The 27,404-nt window shown below is 41.3% G+C and overlaps 1 protein-coding gene and 1 pseudogene across 1 annotated transcript; one reads left to right on the forward strand and one right to left on the reverse strand.

Annotated features, from left to right (window-relative positions):
* Positions 1 to 3,307: 3,307 nt before the first annotated feature.
* LOC126463375 (gamma-butyrobetaine dioxygenase-like) lies at positions 3,308 to 17,552 on the reverse strand. The gene is made up of 9 exons (XM_050096152.1): positions 17,483 to 17,552; positions 13,366 to 13,475; positions 9,527 to 9,718; positions 7,575 to 7,777; positions 6,799 to 6,933; positions 6,555 to 6,660; positions 6,242 to 6,444; positions 3,993 to 4,159; positions 3,308 to 3,880 (listed from the first exon to the last, which is right to left on the reverse strand). The coding sequence occupies exons 2-9, from the start codon at positions 13,462 to 13,464 to the stop codon at positions 3,717 to 3,719; spliced, it is 1,269 nt and encodes a 422-aa protein (XP_049952109.1). The 5' UTR covers positions 13,465 to 13,475; positions 17,483 to 17,552; the 3' UTR covers positions 3,308 to 3,716.
* Positions 8,055 to 8,172, forward strand: LOC126419768 (5S ribosomal RNA; annotated as a pseudogene).
* Positions 17,553 to 27,404: the final 9,852 nt, after the last annotated feature.

Raw genomic sequence — 27,404 nt, forward strand, 5'->3', positions numbered from 1 at the left:
CTGGAGGCCTAATGGTGTGGGTGCTGTTTGGGTACAACCACAAATCACAGTTATTGCGTTTCCAGGAGACTGTGACCAGTGTGACCTACATGAATGACATCCTGTGACCTGTAGCTATATCCTTTCTGCACAGCTTCCCTGACACCGTTTTTCAGCAAGACAATGCATGACCCCATGTTGCTGCACGAACATGTGGCTTATTGGTGTCACAGGATGTCAGGCTTTTGCTCTGGCCCACCAGACTACTCGCCAATCGAAAATGTGTGGGATATAGTGAAAAGACTAGTGTAGTGCTGTGACCCAATGCCAACAACCGCAGATGAACTTTGGAGCCAGGTGAATGCAGCATGTATGGCTATATCACAAGACGCCATTCGCACAAGTTATCAGGGTTCATTGCGGATCCTGTGCCCACAAGGCAACAGGAAACATACTGAACCGAGGTTAATGAAATGCTTACTATTTCTGCAGAACATAATAATGTACATGTCCTGTGAATACGAACATCCTGTTCTGTTTTTTTCTGAACATGAGGGTATATGGTATGAATACTAATCAAAATGACTTTGTGTTTTCCTAACCTTTAAATTTACAATGAAGTAGAGTTTAAGTAATATTAAATGAGAGAAGATAGTACATCACCTTGTAATACAAACTGTAGGTCCAGTAAGGTGATACCCAAGAAATTCCATGTCCTTCACAAAATAATACCCACATTTTTCGAAAATTCAGGTCTACATGAGTATATTTTCTCCCTGGTGCTCCATCTCGGCCTTAATGCTTCCGTCGGCGTTTGAGTGATTGAATATGGGAAGAAATTTCTTCTTGAAGTCTAGTAATTTCAGCTTTCAATCTAGCTAGACCCACCTCTCTTCTATGGACCAGTAACACCTGTCCCTCGTTTTGCCTTTGCAACTCTCCCAATCATTCCCCTACCAATGTTCGATACACTTAGAAATGTATCTCGACATACATTCACAACCTCAGACTGAGATTTTTTCTTTATATTTTACAGATATTGTTTTCCTGACACCTTTACCGTTTTCCTAATTGGGGGTGCGCCTTTGCGGTGAATTGCATCAGTGTAGGCCGAAATGAACTTCTTTTGTGAACCAGAATCTATTTTCTCATAGAAACTGTAATGGAACTCTTGAATTTCAGTTGGTAAGAAACGAGCAGCACTGCAGAAGTCGCTGATATGTTCGCAACTAATTTGAGACCTAACACTCCCATTTTTTGCACGCTTACCTTGCTTCACTACATTTTTCTATCACTTACGGTCTACATGCCCTTTTCTTTGAGTTTTCAGTTTCTGTTGGTGATTCATAGTATTCATCTGATATATCAGGCTCCATAATTTAATTAAAAACTCGCAATGAACAAAAAAAAAATGCCAGACACGTCTTTACAATATAACGTTATGTAAACAAATGTGGGCCATGTTGTGTGTGACGTCATTACCAAAAAGAGCAACGGTTGGCTGCAGGGATTTGGCACGTCTTGAAAACAAAACAAGACTGGATTTGGTACTCTTCACCATGAACCGCAAATATACAACGGATATGGTACGTTTTGGCGCACATAACAGTTCTTGTTACATAGGTAATGGTTCCAAGTAGAGCTACCACCTGTTATAACATTTTTCAATTTTTCAGATTTGGTACCTTTCGGAAATGAGCTTCTGAAAGGTCAGTGCCTTCGTGGAAAGATGTTTGCGGTTGTCTTCGGAAACATGATTGTGAACAGGTGAGCATCTCTATGTCCAAATAACTGACGGCCACGAATATGTTTCTTCAGGGCTCCAAAAACATGGAAATCGTATGGGGAGTTATAGGGACTGTATGGATGATTTGTAAGGGCTTACCACCGAAATTTCTGCTGCGTAGTCGAAACGACCTTGGCAAACTGTGGGCAAGCATTATCCTGCAACTGAATAATTCCAATGCGTCAACATTCCTGGGCATTTGGACTACGCTGAGGAACTTTCGCGGGAAGACTATACAATATTCATATAGTCCTGGTCTCTTCCCATGCGATTTCAATTTTTTGAGTCCTGAAGAAAGAAGTTCGTGGTCGTCGATTTGCTTCGGACGAAGAGTGCACGTCTGGATACAATCAAGGTTCCGCAGGCAAACGCAAACATTTTTCAATGAAGGCACTGACCGTCTTCTCTCACAGTGAGATAAATGTATTAACAGTTACGGCGATTATTTTTGAACTAATAAACAGTTTACTTCCATTTTTTCCATGTATCTCGTATTCATTAGACTGCCACTTATACTCTAGTTTTCTATTACTTACGTGATGTACACAATCGAAGGCCTTGGCGAATAGAGAGCGAATGATTATTTCTTTTGAATAATTTCATATTGATCGTGGCCGGCGGGGGTGGCCGAGCGGTTCTAGGCGCTACAGTCTGGAACCGCGCGACCGTTACGGTCGCAGGTTCGAATCCTGCCTCGGGCATGGGTGTGTGTGACATCCTTAGGTTAGTTGGGTTTAAGTAGTTCTACGTTCTAGGGGACTGACGACCTCAGAAGTTAAGTCCCATAGTGCTCAGCGCTATTTTGAACCATATTGATTGTGTGTTACCGCAAGGTTACCCACGAAGACATACAATTATTTTGAACCATATTGATTGTGTGTTACCGCAAGGTTACCCACGAAGACATACAATTCGAAGTGGGGTTACTGTTTCTTGGTTTAATCTGTTCTGCTTACCAAAACATCACGGGAAACTGCTCGGTAAATTATTTGCAGTATCCTCGCGTTTATCAAAATTTCCCCTGATTATGACACATTTTGGTTAGGAAGCATAGGTTGATAGGAAATCATGTCCTGAGGCGTCAAGGCATAGTTAACTGGAAGGGATGAGTGTGTTTCGGTTGGGTGGTAAAAACTGTAGACGGAGACTTCAGTGTGTGTGAAATCTTATGGGACTTAACTGCTAAGGTCATCAGACCCTAAGCTTACACACTACTTAACCTAAATTATCGTAAGGACACACATACACACACCCATGCCCGAGGGAGGACTCGAACCTCCGCCGGGATTAGCCGCACAGTCCATGACTGAAGCGCCTGAGACCGCTCGGCTAATCCCGCGCGGCAGACGGAGACTTATAAACAGACAAGTAAGCAGTCGATCGGAGGTACGATGCAATAATTATGCTGATATGATGAGATTTGCACATGGTAAGTGCTACATCACAACATTCTTCGGACTGTAGGCTACATCCACAAAGATAAAATAACCACGTTCAGATCGTGGGAGGGGAAGATAAGTGTGACAGATTTAGGCTCAACTATCAATTTCAACACATAATTTATTTTTCATATTTCTGCGAGCAAAAATAAATACTAAACAATTTTACAACAATAAAACTGTGAACCACATGCATATGACGGAGCTACGGCTAATACTCCACAAGCTTGAATCATGTCTTATCAGTCTTAAGTATGTAATGTAATGACAAACATATACACATGTATACAAAACGTTTAAATTAGTAACAATCACACACAGCGTTGTGCTGCGAAACACAAGAGACTATATTCCATCACAACCTCAGTACTTCAGGCAAATGGTAGTTTGTCCATGAACATTCCTTGCTGAACACAGGCGCTTGTGATGATGCAGTGTCACAACTGTCTTCCAGTCAGTTCCCACGGCACTGAGTTTTGTTCATATCGCAGAGAGCGAATTAAGATGTAATACTAGTATTTAATGAGACCCGCTTCCTTGCGGAGAACTCTGAGGCGAGAGAAGACTTCGTCCCAGTCGAGGAACTGGCCTATGATGTGCCTCTCGTTGCCCGGTTTGTCGTCGTAGCCTTCACGGGCGTGGATCAGCCGGATGTTGTCGAATGTCAGGATCTCTCCTGGAATCAGGACACGATATTCAGCCAGGCTACACTACACAACACATTCTCTTTACATCATCGGAGAAACCAATGTTGTTTATGACTAGAAGGTTTTTAGCCTTGAAAATACCTGGGCGGGTCTTGAAGCGAACTTGGTTCTTTGGGCTGTGTAACTCTTTGGTGAAGACGTCGTACGCTTTATACCAGGCAACAATCTGGTCAAGAGTGGCATTGAAGTGTGAAGATCTCTGAGGCTGGCTGTAATTTATCCTCATGAACTCGCCAAACATGTCATTACTGAAAAGAAGTAGCATTGTTAGAATAGGTCCTTATTATGGTGTTCGGTGTCAAACTGAAAACAGACGAAACGTAGGTCAGTGCCCAACTTTGAAATTGCCAACAATAATTAAAGAAAGTTAGTTTTATGTACCACCAATATCTGCCGATAAAATTTTATTAGCTACCAGTTACGAGCAAAACGATCACAGCGAAATTGGCATCACATTAAAATACAGAGGGGTCCAAAAAAATATATCCACTATTTAAAAGTCCATAACTGGCAAACTAATTGACGGACTTGTCTCATCTTTGGTTGTGTAATAGTTTATAGTTCCGGCTGTCAGATGACAGTCGCCAGATCGTGTTTTGTTCTTAGTTGCACCTAGTTACTCGAGTAAACATGGCTGGCGCAAGGCTTAATGAAACGAAGTCAGTTTTGAAGTGGTATTTTAAGTACGAAAACATTAATGAGGTTCAACGGCAATAGCGAAATGAGTATCAAACAGAGCCCCTGACACGTTTAGCGATTCGTCGCATTCGAGACAAATTTGAAGCCGAAGGCTCTGTTAAAGATGTACACAAACAACGATATGGACGACCTGTTGCAGTAACAAGTCCAGCTAACTCACATCGTGTGTTACAATAGTTCACTCGCTCACCACAGAAGCCTGTGAGACAGTGTGCCCGTGAAACTGGAGTGAGTCGCTCAAGTTTTCGGCGAATTATGAAGACAGCAAAGTGGAAGTGCTACATCCCACGATTGCTACACGAAATGAACCAGGACGACCCAGATCGTAGAATGGAGTGCCTTGAGTGGTTTACTAACATGGTGCGCAATGATGAAGAGTTTGCAGAGATGATTGTGTTGTCTGATGAGGCACAGTTCAAACTCAATGGTACAGTAAATCGCCGCAATTGCATCTGCCGGGCTGCTGAAAAACCGAATGTCCATGTAGACAAAGCCGTGAATTTGCCAGGAGTAAATGTGTGGTGTGGGTTGTCTTACCGGGGCTTGATTGGGCCATTCTTCTTTGACGGCACAGTTACCGGTGAGGTGTACCTTCAGAAGTTTCAGACATCCATTTTACCTGCCATCCGAGACTTGTATGGAGACGGAAGCGTTTACTTTCACTACCAAAATCGTGTTAGGGCGTATCTCAACGAAAATCTGCCAGGAAGATGGATAGGCCGTAGAGGTGCTGTGGAGTATCCCCCATGTTCCCCAGACCTTACTCCTCTGGACTTTTAGCTGTGGGGAACAGTAAAGGACGTCGTTTATCGACAAAAGCCACGCACATTGGATGAACTTCGAGAACCCATCGTACATTCATATGCAAATATCCAACTGAACACGTTGCAGTCAGTAGTTCGTAGTGCAGTTCGGCGGCATAGTTTGTGTGTGGATGTTAATGATGACCGTTTCGAACACCTACAGTGATATCTTTAAGTTGGACTTTAATCTACACTTTCACCAAAAATGAGACGACTCCGTCAATTAATTTGCAAGTTATGGACTTATAAACAGTGGATACATTTTTTTTGGACTCCTCTGTAATATTTGTCATTTTGCATCACTGTCGTCAAGCGTAAAACACATTTACACTGGGTGGCAAAATAAAACTGGCCCGGAAAATATTTCATCCATTGCAAGTTATGGACTTTTAGACAGTGGATACATTTTTTTTTTGGACTCCTCTGTAATATTAGTCATTTTGCATCACTGTCGTCAAGCGTAAAACACATTTACACTGGGTGGCAAAATAAAACTGGCCCGGAAAATATTTCATCCACCTCAATACAGACAGCCCAACTTGCATCTTCCACTCTAGTGCCAGATGGTATAAGTTGGGTTGCCTGTTTTAAAGCGCACGAAATACTTTCTGGGCCAGTTTTGATTTTGCTCACCCTGTACAATATTGAAAAATCTTACACTATTGTCTGTTTCTATGTGGAGTACACTCTGCATGCTCAAGTAAATTTCAGTTTAATTGTAGCACATGTTCTAACAGAGTCTAACTCATGGCAACCTTCAGTAATTACGTATTCAATACAACTCTTGTGTCGCAGGTGCGCACTACACTATTCTTGTACTGGACTTACCAAATGACAGGTGCCCTGTACAAGCTGTAGAACGTTTTCCCTCCGTCCTCTCCGATGTCTGCCCACGTAACAGGGACCGTGCTAAGAGCTTTGTAAGCCTCTGGGTTTGTAACTTTCAGCTTTTCGCTCAGGTAATAAGCATCAGCCAATAGGTTATCACCTCCAGCTCCCTCTGTCTGAACCAGACAGTGCAGCATGTTTATCTGAAAAGCAAAAAGGTGTTGTTCATATTACTTGTGACTCTGAGCTGTTTCTACCTACAGAATTTCAAGTACTCATTATTGTTTACTGTAGGTTGGTGTGAGAGTCTTACCCCAGGTTTGTACTCGTAGTACATAAGGTCGGTGTGCATCTCTAGGTTCTCCTTAAGATACGCCACATTTGTGGTGTTGGGTTTGTCCCTTATGTGGAACTGCACGCTGGAAATTTAACGAACATTGGATATGAGTTTGTGTATTTTATGTCTTAACAACTTTTCGCTGACATAAAACAGTAAATACTTCAAACAGAGAACCAAAGCATTTATAAAACAGCAAAAAATATGTAATGAATTTTACCCATAATGCGTCCTTCTTGGGAACATCACTTTGTCTCCCAATTCGAGCAATGACTCTTCTGTTGGTGGTGTGTCGTACACTATAGCGACACCATATACAGCCATAGCTTCAAGCCAACCTCGAAGGTGTTCCTTGCTGGAAGTGAAGAGGAGAAAGGCAAAAAAATGATTTAGATGGCTCTGAGCACTACGGCACTTAACATCTGAGGTCATCAGTCCCCTAGAAATTAGAACTACTTAAACCTAACTAACCTAAGGACATCACACACATCCATGCCCGAGGCAGGATTCGAATCTGCGACCGTAGCGGTCGCGTGGTTCCACAATGAGTGTGATTGCTACTCTGAGGTGCCACAAGAGAAGAAATCGAGGTAGATCACATCAAACCAGTCAGTAGACTAATGAAAACAAAAAAAAATTGCTTGTGTAATGTTCATCAGTAGTTCTTTTGGCTTGATGAGTGACTCCAGAATATGAAAAAAATGTGACCTTAGATTAGTTTCATGGGGAGCGGGAAAGGGGTAAATTAATGATCTTGCATAAATTTGTTATCCATAGCTTTTCATCCGAAAGCACATTCTATCGGAATATAAAGTTCTAAAATTATACACAGTTAACTGTCTCAATGTAGATTCACTTCCTTGCAACAGCGAAAATAATTTGCGAAGTTTACGTAATCGAAATTCGTAGAGTAGAAACCGTGCACAGTCATGTAATGGTTTGCCAGTATTTCGTTCCGCCACGCAACAGTGGTTCATTTCTTGATTTAGTTCTTACCTGTTTACAACGTCACTGTACTTGAATCTCTGGAGGATGGAGTTGTAGTTTTCGGCGTTCCAGGCAACCTTTGGGAGCCTGTAGGTCGTGTCGAGCCACTTCCTCTGGTCTTCCGGCAGTAAGCTGCGGTCTTTGAGCCACTCCAGCGTGAACTCGCTCCTGTGGCCGTCCGACCACTTGACAGCTAACTTTTCTTCGTCCGCCTGTCAAAAAGAGTAGAATACGGAGTCACACCACAAATTTTCCGTGAAGTTTAGCTCTGAACATGGTTGTTTCACCTAGTGAAAAGATTCCCATTTGCAATATTTCAAAGGCGTTGCTGCTCCAGACGATTAGGTATAATCACACGTAAGAGTGAGCGTCTGAAAATAAGTTCTAGGAAAGTGTCGTGATTATAAAAATAAAACAAGGTTCATAAAGTGTCTTTTAGCTGAAGTTCATTTTTCTCATTAGAATTAATTTTTTTATTATTATTTATTTGGCAACGGCCTTGGCGCAGTGGATACACCGGTTCTCGTGAGATCACCGAAGTTAAGCGCTGTCGAGCGTGGTCGGCACTTGGATGGGTGACCATCCGGGCCGCCATGCGCTGTTGCCATTTTTCGGGGTGCACTCAGCCTCGTGATACCAATTCAGGAGCTACTCGACCGATTAGTAGCGGCTTCGGTCAAGGATACCATCGTAACGACCGGGAGAGCGGTGTGCTGACCCCACGCCCCTCCTATCCGCATCCTCCACCGAGGATGACACGGCGGTCGGATGGTCCCGGTAGGCCACTCGTGGCCTGACGACGGAGTGCTTTTTTTATTATTTATTTATTCGAATAGGAGTTTAGGGCGGACGTTAAAACAATATTTCAATTCTGGCTGCACACAGTCTTCTTCCTCTTCGCCCACATCGTTTCATGTGTTCCGATCTCTGCTTCGCGCACTTTTTGAAGCAGAGACCTTTCTTGTTCGTTACTGAAGACAACTTTCTGAATTTTGTTCATTAATAAAGTCCTGTTACGTATGTCCATTATGTTGATGGTTGCTTCTTTGAGTTCTTTCAGCTTCATAACTGTATTACAGATACGCTTCGTCAGCGTGTCCTCATACTTGTACATGTCCAAAGAACAGCATTCTTCTTTTGAAGATGGTGCATTGTGTTCTTTACATGTTCATAGATTTCTGTGCTAATTGTTGCCCTTGGGCCAAGTATGCTTCTAACCAGTTTGCATTCTATTTTCGTGATTTTATTTACGCATCCTGCCGCACTAGTTATAGCGATTCGGAACCGTAGAGAGCTTCGAGTCTCACTGTTTTACTATGATGTTTAATCCTGGTGTCACACGCCAGAGTCCTCTACTTGTGTATGTTTCTGGTATTCTGGAATGCAATGTTCATCTTATTTACTCTTATCTCGACACTGTCCTTCTTACTGTCGCTAATGCTCAGCAACTCGACCAAATGTTTGAAGGAGCCGACTTCCTTTGTTTTGTTTTGATTTATGAGTAATTTCTGTGAACGATTTTTAATGTTTGTTATAAATTCTATCTCTGGGAAAGCAATTTTTAAACTCACTTTTCCTTTTTAGGTTTTGGCATTTCCTGGTGTATCTGTTATCAAGGAAATGCCGTCTGCGAATGTAAGGCAATTTTCATAGGTATTATCTTTTGGTCCCCAGTTTGATACATTTCGTGTCGGATTTTCACCGATCTCCTTTTTCAGAGCCCAGTTGAAAAGCGAAGGTTACAGTCCGCCCCCGTTATTCTTCTACTATTGAAAATTCACGTCTTCATGCACGCGTGATCCATACATAGCAGTGGGAGTCAAGTACCGACGAGGGGAGGGATCCATCGAGAGACGGAGGCAACTTAGTCACTGAAATCTTCAGGTAATTTACGTGCTTACTTTTTTAAAGTGAGAAACTTGGCTTATTGTCGACCTAGAGGATAAGGAATTGGCACTTACCTGTACGTCGGTGGGCTTGACGCTTGTGTCCAGCTCGTCCCAGTAGATGATGCGCGACATCTGCTGGCTATTGAAGCACTTGGGGCACTGGCAGTTGTCTCTGAGCCACATGGTGGGGAGCTTGTGGTGCTCCCCAGAGGGCAGGTGTAGCGACACCAGATCACCGTCCACAGTCGCCACGGGTTTTGGGTGCTGCAAACAACAGCAGTCATTCACATTACTACTAGTGCCGTTATCGTTGGCCCAAAATCGACTGCAAGTCATTGTAAATCACTTCAGAGGAACTGTTGGGATGACAAATTACTGCAACGAATTTACCTAGTACGCATTGTCAGTGAATTTCTTTCCACCACTAGCTACTTTGTCCCAAAGTGTCCTGCTTACAGCGCTGATGAAGCCTACAGTCCTACTCGACATCAACGGAAAGCTGACCACTAGCATGTTTATTCCAACATGATATCAGACATTGTTCGAAATATCAAGTAAAATACGAAACAATAAAATGCTCAAAACCGGGCAATAAAAACTTGTCTTTCGAAGAGAGTCCCATCTCTTCAACTAGTCCCACATGATGGCAAAAGCTGCAGGTGTAATCAGTATATAGGCATTTTCAAGTTGAATTTCGTGATGGTGCAACGTGGGTGACTATTGGTTTTCCTTGTTGTTCTGGACATAGTAGTTGTGTGGGACTGAAGGGTTTTTCCATTTCCTGATATGTTGGCTTACGAGACCTATAGACTGAATTGGAGTACATGTATGTGTTCGTTCACAGTATCCACACGTCCAAAGAATCCTGTCGCAGATGATGTTTGATATCTGCTTCACTTTCCACCTTATACATCTACATCTACATAGATACTCTGCAAACCACCATGAAGCGCATGCCAGGGGTTTAGGCTTTCTACCCATTCGAGTCGCGTATAGAGTGGGGGAAGAATCACTGCCTCGCCTCTGTAAGTGCAACAATTATTCAAATCTTAACGGCCCGTACGGGGCCCGCATCTCGTGGTCGTGCGGTAGCGTTCTCGCTTCCCACGCCCGGGTTCCCGGGTTCGATGCCCGGCAGGGTCAAGGATTTTCTCTGCCTCGTGATGGCTGGGAGTTGTGTGATGTCCTTAGGTTAGTTAGGTTTAAGTAGTTCTAAGTTCTAGGGGACTGATGACCTAAGATGTTAAGTCCTATAGTGCTCAGAACCATTTGGCCCGTACGGGAATGATAAGTATGGGCTCAATATTACACTCTACATACGTCACTTAATACTCCTTCCTGAAACTTTGAAAATAGCCTTTTAGCGTCTGCCAATTCAGGTTGTTCAGCATTTCCATGACTTCCTCTCTTGAGGAAAACCTGCCTCTTCCCGTTCTTCTGTGTTTATGTTCAATATCTACTGCTAGTCCCTTGGTATGTGTCCCGGATACTGAGCAATATTCTAAGATGTAACACACTAGTGATTCTTAAGCAGTCTCCTTTGTAGATTAACTGCATTTTTCCCGCATCCTGTCACCGATCCGATATTTGCCATCTACCTTTTCACGAATGAGCCTATGTAACCGTTTCATTTCATATCTCTACAAACTGTTACATCTTGGTATTTATGTGAGCCGGCTGCTTCTAATTGTAATGCACTGATTTTGTACGATACTTCTTTTCTGCGTTCCGTTAACTGCACAGGTTTACGCTTGTGAGCATTTAAAACAGATTGCCAATCTTTGCACTACATTGAACTTTTCTCAAGACCTGACTGCACATTAGTGCGATTATTTTCAGACAGTGCTTCATTATAGATTATTGCGTCATCTGCAAAAAGGCCGAGGTTACTATAAATACTGTCTGCCATGTCATTAACATACAACATGAACAACAAGAGTCCCAACACAGTTACCTAAGGCGCACCTGCATTTCCTTTCACTTTCTATCTTGGATTACATGCTGCGTCCTTCCTGTTATGAAATCCTCAACCCAGTCATATATTTTGTTTGATACAGTGGAGACGCGATTACACGGTCCTCGGTTACACGGATTCGCGATTATCCGGACTGTGAACCGCCAGCAAGTGTCTTTGTACTGTCTAGTCCGTGTACTATCCGCCCGCGACCCGTGAGACAAACGAACAGCAGCAAAAGCAAGAAAATGAAACAGAAGGAAACAAAGGTGCAGAAAATCATCCAGAACCATCTCATGCAAGTGCATTTCAAGCCCTCGAAACAAATTTCATAAGGTTCTAAAAAATGGTTCAAATGGCTCTGAGGACTATGGGACTTAACTGCTGGGGTTATCAGTCCCCTAGAACTTAGAACTACTTAAACCTAACTAACCTAAGGACATCACACACATCCACGCCCGAGGCAGGATTCGAACCTGCGACCGTAGCGGTCGAGCGGTTCTAGACTATAGCCCCTAGAACCACTCTGCCACCCCGGCCGGCTCATATGGTTATAAAAACAAACAGAATGTGATCCTGTGAGTTTACTACAATTAAAATGAATTCCGGATGTAGCAGCAATGACGAAAAACTGTTTACATGAAATGACAGTTACCAAATATTTTAAACAAACTTAAACTACAGTGACGTCCTATGCGACTTTTGTTAGATATTCCGTGACTAAGGTTGCAATACCTTAATAATTTAAGAAAATATGTACGTATGTCTGAAAACCTGTCCCTAGCCTCTTAACAAACCTTGATTTTTGTTGATTTTGGTAAGTTTAATTTGTTTTTCTTGTTTTGAATAAACACCTAACGTGATGTATTAACGGTAGAGAGGCAATTATATTAAAACGTACCTAAAAGATAACCATATGCAGCGACGTAGTTTATCTGTCTACACTTAATAATACAACAATCACCAATCTTCATATCCAGATTTTCGGTTATCCAAGTGACTTACGAAAATAATTAGTCCCGTTAATCGAGTCTCCGCTGTACTTCATACAATTGTTATTTTGTTACTAAATATTGCGGTTGTATAAGTCTACTGCTTCGCGGAAGCCGTGTACCTGATTGCATCGATCCATGGTTTTCGAAATGTCATGAAATAAATGCGTGAGTGCGTTTCCGCATGACGGATGTTTTCGTAATCCATGCTGGTTTTCATGGATAACGTCATTCCTTTCCAGTTACTCCATTACTTTAATGAGAAATCTGCGTCATTCTAAAACGTTAACAACAGCCAGGTATGAGGGAAACCGAAATGATAGATGTTTTGACTACAGAGGAAGTGGAAGTCAAATAATGCATGGAAATCATCTAACTGTTTATCTCGATCCTTGGTTTTTAGAATGTCATGTAATAAATGCGTAAGTTGCGTTTCCGTATGGTCGATGTTTTCCCAATCCATACTCGTTTGCAGGGAGGATATAATTCCTTTCGAGCTACTCAATTACTTTAATGAGAAATCTACGTCTTTCTAAAACAGGTATGAACGGAAACGAAATGATAAATGTTTTGACTACAGAGACCATACACAGTGGAGATATTATTGTGGCGTCACAATTAAATGGTTCAAATGGCTCTGAGCACTATGGGACTTAACTGCCGAGGTCATCAGTCCCCTAGACTTAGAACTACTTAAACCTAACTAACCTAAGGACGTCACACACATCCATGCCCGAGGCAGGATTCGAACCTGCGACCGTAGCGGTCACGCGCTTTGACTCTAGTGCCTTGAACCACTTCTGCGACTCCGGCCGGCGGCATCATAATTAAAGAATTTCTTTGCATAGCTATCTCTTCAGCAGAGAAACGTGGAACAAGGAATTTAATAGGTCCTAAAGCAGTGGGGAAGACAGGCATGTGTAAGGCTAAGCTAGTGGTGCTCCAGTCTTAAGTGTTGGACGTACCTGCTGAACGGCTGCGGCAGCTTGAGTAGCCACCAGACGGCTCTGCCTGCTCATGGGCACCAGAGAGCGTGAGGCGCTCACCAACAGGTTACGCAGCATCTTTCCCTTTTCTGGAAGACAGAAAGAACAAGTGGTTATAGCAAGCAACAAAAACAACCTCTGGACAATGTGGATTTCGCTCAGGACGATGACCGAATTCCTAAAATTATTGCTGTTGGAAATCTTTGTCAGTTGGCGAAGACTTGACTGTGTGAACCAGGGCCGGCCACGGTGTTCCAAATTTCACGCGTGCAGGTTGTGCGGGTTGCGGGCAGGGCAAGGCAAGGCGCGCCCTGACACTGGGGTTTACACGGTTCTTCTCGGAAGCAGCCGATAAAGTGCCACGTTTCATTTAGTCTAGTGGCATGACATTTTTAGGTCGGTACAACTTTATTAAGTTCGGGATTAAGCGACGGGTATTGTAAATTTCCTATGTTACGATATTACAATACTGTGCAGAAAGAACTGAAAGTTAATTGGCAATGAAAACCACAAAATTTACAACGATCGACAGACGGGATTCATTATTCTCTACCTCAAGTAGCGCGTTTTGCAAAATCTGCAGTCATGGAGCACGTGGAGAGGTTGGTGATACGAACAGAAAAGTTCTGAAGTCGCAGTTGCTAGAGTTGTCGATAGAACTGAACGAAGACAATGGAGCTTTTACATATTATTGCAAAGCAAGTTGGTCAAGAGTCATGCTTGGGACGATTTTTCGATTTAAAACTTACTATCGTTGAATATATGAAGGAAAATGGAGTGCAGGAACGAAAATTAGAACATCTGGAATCGATTGCAGACCTCGCATTTCAAGTGGACGTAACTGCATACCACCTACAGTAGGACACTGCAAGGAGAGAAACAACTTGTTTCTAAGTTTTTGGGGATACATGTAAAGAAAAAATCGCGTTTTAGAAGGGACACATTCTGAGAAACGCAGTCCAGTTCCCTAAGTTCACTGACGTTGGATAAAATGCGACTTTTGAAAAACACATTGTGGTCTTGAAAGATTTACATGTTTTCTACTCGTTTTAAGGACACTGCCAACCTTACATCTGTTTTTGAGACCGTTTGCCATTTCGTTTGAAAGCTACATTGTGCATGTGCAGATGTGACTCACTGACCTGCAAGGTAAGTCCTGATTTAAAGACAAATCCCTTTAACGTTAACGCTGTCCGGGATGTTTACATTGCTTTCTCGGGTAGAATTTCCACATCTGCATAATGCGATGATCAGCATGTGTGCGTTAAAAACGTTTTTTCGATTATGAAGCTAAATAATTCACATTATGCGGCGTCTTAAGTGCGAAAATTTATGAAATTGTTTGCGCCTGTCCGTATGTCATCAGTTGGTACCAGATAAAAATTATGTGCCTTCACTGTGCTAAAAAAAGTTAAATAACACTGAAAATATGTTTTGCCTTTTATGTGTGTAGTTGAAAACTATGAAATATAAAACCAAGTCCTACGCAATGCGACTGCATTGCCATTTAAATGCGGCCCGTTCGCAGTTCCTTCCTCACGTTCAGCTTGGCTTGGCGGTGCAGAAATCGTGACCCAGCCCGGCTGTGCTCTATGGCATTCGTGTCACGGCACGGCCTGCGGGCGGAATTCTTGGCCACTCCTGGTGTAAACCATGATATCCACATTCAAAAGTTAAATATTGTGGGAAAGTAGAAGTGGGTTCGTCGTTTTTATCTTATAAGCATGACAGAAAGCGTGGTTTAGCAGTTTCATGTCCCACACATACCAATGAACACTCATAATTTTGAAACATTAAGAAAAAGTGTTCCGCTGGGTTCTATTTTGTATCCAGAATTGCTCACAAACTTGTATCGTCAGTAGATGCTAATTTTGACTTTTTTTACAGATGGTACACAAATAGCAACAACTCATACTGAAAAGGCAACAAAATATTCGATGACGTCGAACATCATTTATTAAATCTCTGTGCAGAGCACATTATGAGCAATGCTAGGCTAGATGTGGAAGAAAGTGGAATTAAAGTAGTTGGGATAAACATAAAGAAATTTAGATAAGCTGATGATACCATACTAATGGCGGAAGTTGAAGAAGATGAACGATCCGCTTACCGAAGTATAAAGACTGATCTAATGCTGACTGTCAAGAAAACGAAAAATTATTATCACTTCATGATATAAAGGTGCAGAAAATGTGAGGTAGTTTCTGTATTCAGTTCTCACGACTCCCAGATTTCTGGTGATGGTGACTGAGCTACGAAATCAAGAGACGCTTGCTATTCGGCAGGAACGTAATGTCCACCCGTGACAGTGTTTTGAAGAGTAGCGACTTAACTTTAACAACAAAGGACCTTACAGTTAGGGCTACGGTCTTTGCAGTTGTGACATACGGATGAGATAACTGGACAACAAGAAAGGCTGAACGGCACAGATTCCTTTGAATTGTGGTATTGTAGGAAGCTCCTTAGAGTTCCATGAACCGCAAGGAGAACGAATAGGTCAGATTACAGCAAATAAAACCAGATTGCTCCTTGAAAGATCTGATACTGAAACAAAAACTGACCTGCGATGAGCGTATTATAAGACGTTAATGCTGGGGAAGATTGACAACAGAAGAAGAAAGCGGCAAGGTATGGTATGTATCGACTGAATCACAGAAGTAATGAATTAGAAACTGGAAAGTCTGCGGGAGAAAGTGAAGAACAGAAGAAACTGGCGCGCTTTGGTTCGTGGGTCACGGAGAGTCGGAATCGAATAAATGAATAGAGAGAGAGAGAGAGAGAGAGAGAGAAACTCAGTACATGCAATCCAGTAATAATCATAGAACTTAAAAGCTATAAAACATTCTCTTTTAAAAATTAAATATAAGAAGTAGAAAGTGATCACGTTTTGGGACAACAGACAGTTTGCAACCTTAATTATCAACCCCCACCCAGAAATAATGAAGTGCATTTGTGCAGTTACATGTACAGTACGCATGATTACTGCTATAGGTGATTTAAAAATGAACAAATTACTTTAATCTGCAGTTACAGAATAATGTTCAGGGGAAATTCAACAAATATTTTCACAATGCGTGAGTATTATAAGAATTCCAATTGGCGATAATTTTAGAATATGCTGCAAAAGTCTTTAAAAATGTTACATTTTGACAACTGCTTCTGAACAATTAGGTTCATTAATATCATTTGTCTTTAGCAATAATTCACTTTTCTCAAAAAATACCACAAAACACGAATGTGGTGCTACGACGAAAAAAAAACAAGCTCAACGACTTCAGGAGCTCAACAGTAGTATACAATGGAGTCGGATGCATTTAGCAGCATGCCAGAACTTATTAAGTTGTCTGATGGGTAATGAGGTGGAGCTTAAGACTGAATTAAAAGACTTACTAACAACAGCTCCTCCTACTTCACTGAAGGGGTATCTTCAAAGAAACACTTAAAATTATAAGATTTCTAGTTTAAGCAGCAACCGTGGTATGAGTAAAAAAAGTTTTAAACCATAAATGTGACTGACTGCTGCTTAAATTGTAAACTTTATAATAGTACTACAGACGCGTTTCTCAACATGCCAAGATGTTGCAGCATTAGTCTTAATAAAAAGTATTTTAGCTCATCTTATAATTAATATTAATAGAGCAATGCAATAATATTTTGCAATAGGAAGCGGTTCCTAAACTTTCCAAATGCGATGATACAGAAGAATACTGAAGATTAGGTGGGTAGATAGAATAATTAATGTGTATGTTCCGAATCGAAATGGGGAAAAAAACTTGTGCCACAATATGAACAAAAGAAGGGATCGTTTGACATGACACACCCTGGAGTTAAGGAATTGTCAGTTTAGTAAGGGAGGATATGCTAGCAATAAAACTTGTGAGGGATACCAACGCTTGAATACAGCAAGCAAATTCAAATGGATGTAGGTTGCGGTGGTTGAGATGAAGAGGATTATACGGGATCGACTAGCTTAGAGAGACCTGTAACAAACCAGTTTTCGGGCTGAAGACAAGTTTACTATTGGTTGTTACGAAAAATGTAAAATAGCGTGCAACTAATGGAATACATGCGAAACCGGAAATTGTCTGACACTTACTTGTGGTTGCGTCGGGAGAGAGTGAAAGAGTACAAGCACTCGAGAAGGCTGACCCGAAGTATGGGCTTGGTCAGACTACAGACTGTATCCACCTAGAATGTGGCCGCGGTTTATATACGCTATCTGGCACATCGTAAAATCCCCGCGAACTAGCTCCGCGTGCGTCTTATCAGCACGCCTTTGCCCCATCGCATGACCTATAAGGCCTCTGTTTGACAATAACAGTGAAACGTGACGCCGGTCACCCTGGAATATAACTTCACGTTTTCCTCAAGCACGCGGACAACAGGGAAGGTTACAAAAGTCCTTTGCATAGTTCCAGAATGTTTTGATGTCTATTCGCTCAGTAGCTTATCAAGCTGCCACGTCACTCACCCTGTATGCAGGAGCGTTCTCACAGGTCAGTTAATTAGTTCCATATTCCGTCGATCATTTTGCACAGTAGATTGTAATGCTGTGGATCGAGTCATTCTACATTCACATTGTACTCCAATTTGTATATACGATTACATTCTGAACATTAAGTTTTATTCCAAAAATAAAAAAAGATATTCAAATGTTGTGAGTTAGTAAGTCCTAACAACCGCCTTTTATTCATTACAGGAATAGAAATTCTTCTACGGAATAGAAGGAGTTGTCAAGGAGAAACTTCCTGTTTGTTTTCAAATTTTACTTTGCTGTCTGTCAGATATTTTGTATCGCTGGGTAAGTGATCAAAAATTTTTATTGCAGCACTGTGCATCCCTCTTTGTGCTAAAGAAAACGTTAATGTGGAGTAATGAATGTCATTTTTCCTTCTCTTATTGTATTTATGCACATCATTGTTTCTTTTCAACTGTAGTTGTTTATTTACAACAAACTTCACGCGGGAACAAATATATTGTGAAGCAGTAGGCAGAATACCCAGCTCCTTAAACAGATGTGATTGGTTATTATGTTGTACAGGCACCTTCATATCCAACAAAAAGAATGCAGAAAGTTGTACATAGTAATAATTGTGGGTGAGCTCCACTTATTATTCTTACAGCACGTTTCTGCGCAGTGGAGACTTTCTTTCTGAAGGATATGTTAGCCCAGAACCTTATTCTATATGATGTTACTGAATGAAAATATAAAAATTTTTTCAACATACTGATTTGTCTCTCCCCAAGATTTGCAATGATTCTAAGGACAAATGTGGCTGAACTAAGATGTTTTAGAAATTCCAACATGTGCTTTTTCGAATTTAAGTACTCATCAATATGGACACCTAAGGATTTTGAAGTTTCAAACCTATTTACTAGTTCCTCGCCATTTGTTACACTTATTATAGGTGTAGTACCCCTGAATGTGCAGACCTAAATATGTTTTTTTTTTTTTTTTAAATGAGTGTGAAACCATTCGCAAAAAATCAGTCAGTGATACTTTTAAGAACTTTGTTTACCATTTTTTCTGTTTCTGTATGCATGCTTGGATTGAAAACAGTACCAGTGTTATCTGAAAAAGAACTAATTCGGCTTGTCGTATATTAGATGGAACATCGTTTACATATATGAGGAACAATAGTGAACCTAAGATTGAGCATTGGGGAAACCCATTTCGTGGATTCTCCCCATTCAGAATTATGTTCCCAGACTATACCGGTAGAATTACTAGGTACAACTTTCTGCATTCTTTTTGTTAAATATGAAGGTGCTTGTACAACATAATAACGAATCACCTAAAGTAACTGATGACAATGACCTGTTCTTTATTGCTCTGTTGATTTTATACTAAAGACAGGCATAAAATAGTAAATATCATTAAAAGCTAGAAGTCTATATCCTTCTTTAGGTACTTGACTAAACTGATGTATGTTAGTACCAGTTTGCATGTACACTTAATATTTGGGTACGAACTATGGTTAAACTACCTTCAAAGTAAAATGCTTAATTTTATCATAGCGTCCCTACCAGTCCAGCCTTTGTTAATAAACGAGAAAAGACTGAACTGGAAATTGTTAGATTATTTGTTCAAAAGAAAGGGTAAAAAGACGTTAACGGTAGTGAACTAGACAAAAAATCAGAGAACATAATATTGATAATTAAACTCAAAAATTAACCAACAACTTGTCTTGGGGCAGCATGTAAGACCAGGCTAGTATTTCAAAAAACATTAACTTGCAAAAAAGAAGGAAGGTAACAGGACACACGATATGAGCTTTTACTAAACATATTTATTCATGGATAGCCACAAAGAATCAGTGGTGGACATCCTATCAACATTCTTAACTGATGCCTGAACATAAAGTAAATTAATCTGCTTTGAGAAAATAAAATTACTTTGTATGTACATGATGGGAAATAGAAGAAAAGGAACAGGAAACAAACGACTTCATTCATCCAATGAAGATTCACACGAAAAAAGACCAAGTTCAGACAAACAAAGTACCACAATTACGTCCATGCACTAACCTCAAAGAGGTTTATACAGACTGAAACATCTTCTTATCATAAATACACGACGCGAGAATTCACACACACAACATACAATGAACCGAACTGACCACGCAGTGGAATAATCATATATTTAACCGTTCCAATTAGAAATAAATGTAAAATCACGGGAAGTATGGAATCAATGAGGGAATACGACTACAGGAACGAAGAGATCATGAATGACACTGAATTGTTATCAAAACAAGCAAGGTGAAAGACGCCAATGGTTCAAGCAAACACGTGGCCTCCACTAAACAAAGGCAGCTACCAAACGTTCCCACAAAACAAGAAGGTCCAATAGCTCAATTACATTATCCGGCACTGATCAATTAAACGAGACGGGATAACATATAGAGACGAGGTAATGGGGCTGAAAGCCCAAAGAAACAGGAACACATGGGACAACAAGAACGAGACAGGCACTATAACAGGCGAAAGATAAGTAGAATAAATAACAGGCAAAAGAAAACTAGAATAAATGAGATGAATTATTGCACACTCGTGAAGTCACAATTACTCCCGCATTCAAACAAGGTCAAAAGTGCCCTACCTCAGCCTAAATATATTCCGTGGAGCACACTCCACACAGCAATGTTCCTAACGAACAAAGCAAACTTCGAGCACGGATAAAATTATAAAATTAGCACTGCATGGAACACCCCGATGAATTAATAGGAACACTTCAGTTAGGCTGGAGAAATTAAGTATCTCCATCGACTCAACACATGAAGACCGCAGTTAAAGATGCGATCCATCTCATCACTGGTAGCATACTCCTTACTTAAGAGCTATGAACCACACTCACCAATGGCTAGTACCAGAGCGATGCTCCACTCAGCGTACTCTAAGATCCACGTGTGAAACTGAAGCGATCAGAGGAGTCGTTTCTGCCACCAGCCTGATAGCTATCGAACAAAAGAGACAGATCTCTTTGTCCAGGTGACATATACATGGTTCGTTAAGCTGTGCTCCCAGCAGACGGAAAGCATCACAACTACTAAACACAAACAAACCCGAAAAGACACATGAAAATATGCAATGACTCACATTCTAGCACACGCAAGGCAAGGTAAAGGAGGGACATTATAAATATGGTTCTCTATTACTCATGGGAAATAAATGGATCATGTAAAGAATTGACATACTGATGCAAAGTACGAGTTGCATGCATAACATTGAATTTTCATCAACTACATAGCTCAGTCTTTCTGGATGAGGTACCCTACTGGCCGTTAAAATTGCTACACCAAAAAGAAATGCAGATGATAAACGGGTATTCATTTGACAAATATATTATACTAGAACTGACATGTGATTCCATTTTCACGCAGTTTGGTTGCATAGATCATGAGAAACCAGTACCCAGAACAACCACTTCTGGCCGTAATAATGGCCTTGATACGCCTGGGCATTGAGTCAAACAGAGCTTGGATGGCGTGTACAGGTACAGCTGCCCATGCAGCTTCAACACGATATCACAGTTAATCAAGAGAAGTGACTGGCGTATTGTGACGAGCCAGTTGCTCGGCCACCATTGACCAGACGTTTTCCATTGGTGAGAGATCTGGAGAATGTGCCGGCCAGGGCAGCAGTCGAACATTTTCTGTATCCAGAAAGGCCCGTACAGGACCTGCAACATGCGGTCGTGCATTATCCTGCTAAAATGTAGGGTTTCGCAGGGATCGAATGAAGGGTAGAGCCACGGGTCGTAACACATCTGAAATGTAACGTCCACTGTTCAAAGGGCCGTAAATGCGAACAAGAGGTGACCGAGACGTGTAACCACCCCATACCATCACGCCAGGTGGTACGCCAGCATGGCGATGACGAATACACGCTTCCAATGTTCGTTCACCGTGATGTCGCCAAACACGGATGGGACCATCAGGATGCTGTAAACAGAACCTGGATTCATCGGCAAAAGTGACGTTTTGCCATTCGTCGTTGAGTACACCATCGCAGGGGCTCCTGTCTGTGATACAGCGTCAAGGGTAACCGCGCCATGGTCTCCGAGCTGATAGTCCCTGCTGCTGCAAACGTCGTCGAACTGTTCGTAATGGTACGCATTTCTCCTCCTTACACGAGGCGTCACAACAACGTTTCACCAGGCAACGCAGCGCAACTGCTGTTTCTGTGTGAGAAATCGGTTGGAAACTTTTTTCATGTCAGCACGTTGTGGGTGTCGCCATCGGCGCCAACCTTGTTTAATGAATGATCTGAAAAGCTAATCATTTGCATATCACAGCATCTTCTTCCTGTAGATTAAATTTAGCATCGGTAGCACGTCATCTTCATGGTATAGCAATTTTAATGGCCAGTAGTGTAATAGAACTATGCTGCTGACAAACTGTGCAGAGGATGACGTAAACAGAATCACATGGGACAAGAAGTCTTATGAAGCTACTCTCCAGAGACTTTCATCACCTCGAAAAGTTCAAGCCAGCAGCACTGGCTATAGACCGCATTTGGGCTGTTCAGGACACGTGTCACCTTCCAAATATTCTCGTCATCCTTCTGGAAAATGTCTGTCACACAATGGTTTGTCCACTAGCAGAAAGACGAAGTAGTCACTGCGCGTCTTAACAAGGGACCGAGGCAAAATTTGACAGACCACAGAAGCAGCGTGTGTGTCTGTGTATTGTGCAGAACGAACTGGGCCTTGTCGTGGAACGAAAACGACCCTTTGCAGAACTTCCCGCGACACTTCCTTTTGACAGCCTCCAATGATGGTTTCCTCTTTACAAGCATGGTCTGATAGAAAAAAAAGTACGTGCAGAAGCATCGCGGCCAGAGATGTGTATTACGTGAAACACATATATTTGAAATAAAAATATAGAATCTGAAACTATTTCTATCTTGCATTTGAAATACTGCTTTCAATAAGCATTTTCTGTTCTGCCTGAAATGGTTGAAATACAAGGCGAGTCAAAAAGGGCTTTACAACTTTGGAATGACATAAAAATGTATTGAGCTATCTTACAGAATTTGCCGCAGTGGCTACACCGGTTCCCGTGAGATCACCGAAGTTAAGCGCTGTTTATTTATTTCTTGTTCCGTGGGACCAAATTAAGGAGAAGTCTCCATGGTAATGGAACGAGTCAATACATGAAATTATAACACAATATTAGAAACAGATAAAATGAAATATAAAAAACCATATTCAGGTGACAAGTCGTAAGTTTAAATAAAGAAAATCAACAATGTAACACTGGAATTTGCTCAATTTTTTAGCTCTTCCAGGAGCTCTTCGACAGAATAGAAGGAGTGAGCCATGAGGAAACTCTTCAGTTTAGACTTAAAAGAGTTTGGGCTACTGCTAAGATTTTTGACTTCTTGTGGTAGCTTATTGAAAATGGATGCAACAGAATACTGCACTCCTTTCTGCACAAGAGTCGAGGAAGTGCATTCCACATCCAGATTTAATTTCTGCCTAGTATTAACTGAGTGAAATCTGCTAACTCTTGGGAATAGGCTAATATTGCTAACAACAAACGACATTAAAGAAAATATATACTGTGAGGGCAATGTCAGAATTCCCAGACAATTGAATAGGGGTCGACAAGAGGTTCTCGAACTTACACCACATATAGCTCGAACAGCCCGTTTTTGAGCCAAAAATACCCTTTTTGAATCAGAAGAATTACCCCAAAAAATAATTCCATACGACATAAGCGTATGAAAATATGCGAAGTAGACTACTTTTCGTGTTGAAGTGTCACTTATTTCAGATACTGTTCTAATGGTAAATAAAGCAGCATTTAGTTTCTGAACAAGATCCTGGACATGGGCTTTCCACAACAGCTTACTATCTATCTGAACGCCTAGGAATTTGAATTGTTCCGTCTCGCTTATAATATGCCCATTCTGTCTGATCAAAATATCGGTTCTTGTTGAATTGTGAGTTAGAAACTGTAAAAACTGAGTCTTACTGTGATTTAGCATCAAATTATTTTCCACAAGCCACATACTTATTTCATGAACTACATTATTTGATACTGTTTCAATATTACACACAAGATCCTTCACTACCATGCTGGTGTCATCAGCAAACAGACATATTTTTGAATCACCTGTAATACTAGAAGGCATATCATTTATATAAATAAGAAACTGCAATGGCCCCAGCACCGACCCTTGGGGAACGCCCCACTTAACAGTGCCCCATTGGGACTGAACATCACTACCACTCTCAATATTGCGGAGAATTACCTTCTGCTTTCTGTTCTTAAAGTAAGATGCGAACCAATTGTAAGCTACTCCCCTTACTCCATAATGGTCCAACTTCTGCAGTAATATTTTGTGGTCAACACAGTCAAAAGCCATCGTTAAATCAAAGAAAACACCAAACTGAACATTTGACAGCAAATTATGTGAATTTAAATGTTCCAGTAACCTTGTATATACAACCTTCTCGATAACTTTAGCAATCACCGATGGCATAGAAATAGGTCTAAAACTGTCAACATTATCAATGTCTCCCTTTTTATAAAGTGGCTTCACTACCGAGTACTTTAATCGGTCAGGAAACCGACCACTCCTGAAGGAAAAGTTACAGATATGACTAAGTACTGGGCTAACATACATAGAACAATACTTCAGTATTCTGCTAGATGCCCCGTCATATCCATGAGAGTTCTTGGTCTTTAGATATTTAATTATTAACTCAATCTCCCTCTTGTCAGTATCATGGAGGGGCATTTCAGGTAACAGTCTCGAAACACTTTTTTCTAAGAGCGCTATATGATTCACTGTTGGGACTAGGTTTCTATTTAGTTCACCTGCTATATTCATAAAATGATTATTAAATACATCTACATCTACATCTATACTCCGCGAGCCACCTTACGGTGTGTGGCGGAGGGTACTTATTGTACCACTATCTGATCCCCCTTCCCTGTTCCATTCACGAATTGTGCGTGGGAAGAACGACTGCTTGTAAGTCTCCGTATTTGCTCTAATTTCTCGGATCTTTTCGTTGTGATCATTACGCGAGATATATGTGGGAGGTAGTAATATGTTGCCCATCTCTTCCCGGAATGTGCTCTCTCGTAATTTCGATAATAAACCTCTCCGTATTGCGTAACGCCTTTCTTGAAGTGTCCGCCACTGGAGCTTGTTCAGCATCTCCGTAACGCTCTCGCGCTGACTAAATGTCCCCATGACGAATCGCGCTGCTTTTCGCTGGATCATGTCTATCTCTTCTATTAATCCAACCTGGTAAGGGTCCCATACTGATGAGCAATACTCAAGAATCGGACGAACAAGCGTTTTGTAAGCTACTTCTTTCGTCGATGAGTCACATTTTCTTAGAATTCTTCCTATGAATCTCAACCTGGCGCCTGCTTTTCCCACTATTTGTTTTATGTGATCATTCCACTTCAGATCGCTCCGGATAGTAACTCCTAAGTATTTTACGGTCGTTACCGCTTCCAATGATTTACCACCTATGGCATAATCGTACTGGAATGGATTTCTGCCCCTATGTATGCGCATTATATTACATTTATCTACGTTTAGGGAAAGCTGCCAGCTGTCGCACCATGCATTAATCCTCTGCAGGTCCTCCTGGAGTACGTACGAGTCTTCTGATGTTGCTACTTTCTTGTAGACAACCGTGTCATCTGCAAATAGCCTCACGGAGCTACCGATGTTGTCAACTAAGTCATTTATGTATATTGTAAACAATAAAGGTCCTATCACGCTTCCCTGCGGTACTCCCGAAATTACCTCTACATCTGCAGATTTTGAACCGTTAAGAATGACATGTTGTGTTCTTTCTTCTAGGAAATCCTGAATCCAATCACAAACCTGGTCCGATATTCCGTAAGCTCGTATTTTTTTCACTAAACGTAAGTGCGGAACCGTATCAAATGCCTTCCTAAAGTCCAGGAATACGGCATCAGTCTGCTCGCCAGTGTCTACGGCACTGTGAATTTCTTGGGCAAATAGGGCGAGCTGAGTTTCACATGATCTCTGTTTGCGGAATCCATGTTGGTTATGATGAAGGAGATTTGTATTATCTAAGAACGTCATAATACGAGAACACAAAACATGTTCCATTATTCTACAACAGATTGACGTAAGCGAAATAGGCCTATAATTATTCGCATCTGATTTATGACCCTTCTTGAAAATGGGAACGACCTGCGCTTTCTTCCAGTCGCTAGGTACTTTACGTTCTTCCAGCGATCTACGATAAATTGCTGATAGAAAGGGGGCAAGTTCTTTAGCATAATCACTGTAGAATCTTAAGGGTATCTCGTCTGGTCCGGATGCTTTTCCGCTACTAAGTGATAGCAGTTGTTTTTCAACTCCGATATTGTTTATTTCATTATTTTCCATTTTGGCGTCCGTGCGACGGCTGAAGTCAGGGACCGTGTTACGATTTTCCGCAGTGAAACAGTTTCGGAACACTGAATTCAGTATTTCTGCCTTTCTTCGGTCGTCCTCTGTTTCGGTGCCATCGTGGTCAACGAGTGACTGAATAGGGGATTTAGATCCGCTTACCGATTTTACATATGACCAAAACTTTTTAGGGTTCTTGTTTAGATTGTTTGCCAATGTTTTATGTACACATATGCGACTTATCAGTAACACGGACATTCCCACTACGCACTGATTCTATGTCCTCGACCTCTCTCTGCAGACCAGCCACTTCCTCTACGACTGACCATATGGTTTTAATTTTATCCTGAGACTGAGCTATTCTATCTTCATACCACATACTTTTTGCCCTCCTAATAACATTTTTAAGCGCCTTACAATACTGCTTGTAATGGGCTGGTGCATTTGGATTTTGACTGTTTCTAACGTTTTGATATAACTGCCACTTTGTTCTACAGGATATTCTTATCCCTCTAATCAGCCACCCAGGTTGCCTGTTTGTCTATTACCCTGTTTTGAACGTTCTAACGGAAAGCAACTATCAAAGAGCACGAGAAAAGTCTTGAGAAAAGCATTATATTTATCGTCTACTGTATCAGCGCTATAAACATCTTGCCACTCTTGTTCCTTTATAAGATTTACAAAGGTCTCTACAGCAACTGGATCAGCTTTCCTGAACAGCTGATGACTATATTTAATACGTGTTGCAGCACAAAAAACTTTTAGAGTTAAAATTTGTGCATCATGATCTGAAAGGCCATTCACCTTTTTGCTAACAGAATGCCCTTCTAGTAATGAGGAAAGAACAAAAATATTGTCTATGGTAGTTCTACTGTTCCCTTGCACTCTCGTTGGAAAGAATACGGTTTGCATAAGATTATATGAATAAGGAGGTCTACCAGCATCCTCTTCCTTGCACAATCACTTATACAATTAATATTGAAGTCACCACATATAATGCGAGAACTGTGGGAGACAGCGAGACTCCAAGATACTGCATAGCTTGGTACAAAGCTGGAAAGTGAGTTGTGTAACCAGGAAACGCCATATGGCCTCCTAATCCAGTGTGAGGGCCACGCATG

Source organism: Schistocerca serialis, chromosome 1 (genome assembly GCF_023864345.2).
Source record: "Schistocerca serialis cubense isolate TAMUIC-IGC-003099 chromosome 1, iqSchSeri2.2, whole genome shotgun sequence".
NCBI classification, from domain to species: domain Eukaryota; kingdom Metazoa; phylum Arthropoda; class Insecta; order Orthoptera; family Acrididae; genus Schistocerca; species Schistocerca serialis.

Coding starts and splice junctions, on each gene's coding strand:
- LOC126463375 (XM_050096152.1), bottom strand. CDS start 13,464: ATGCTGCGTAACCTGTTGGTGAGCGCCTCACGCTCTCTGGTGCCCATG. Junction 9,719..13,365: donor CTGCCGCAGCCGTTCAGCAG/GTACGTCCAACA, acceptor TGTTGTTTGCAG/CACCCAAAACCCGTGGCGAC. Junction 3,881..3,992: donor TCGCTTCAAGACCCGCCCAG/GTATTTTCAAGG, acceptor TCCTGATTCCAG/GAGAGATCCTGACATTCGAC.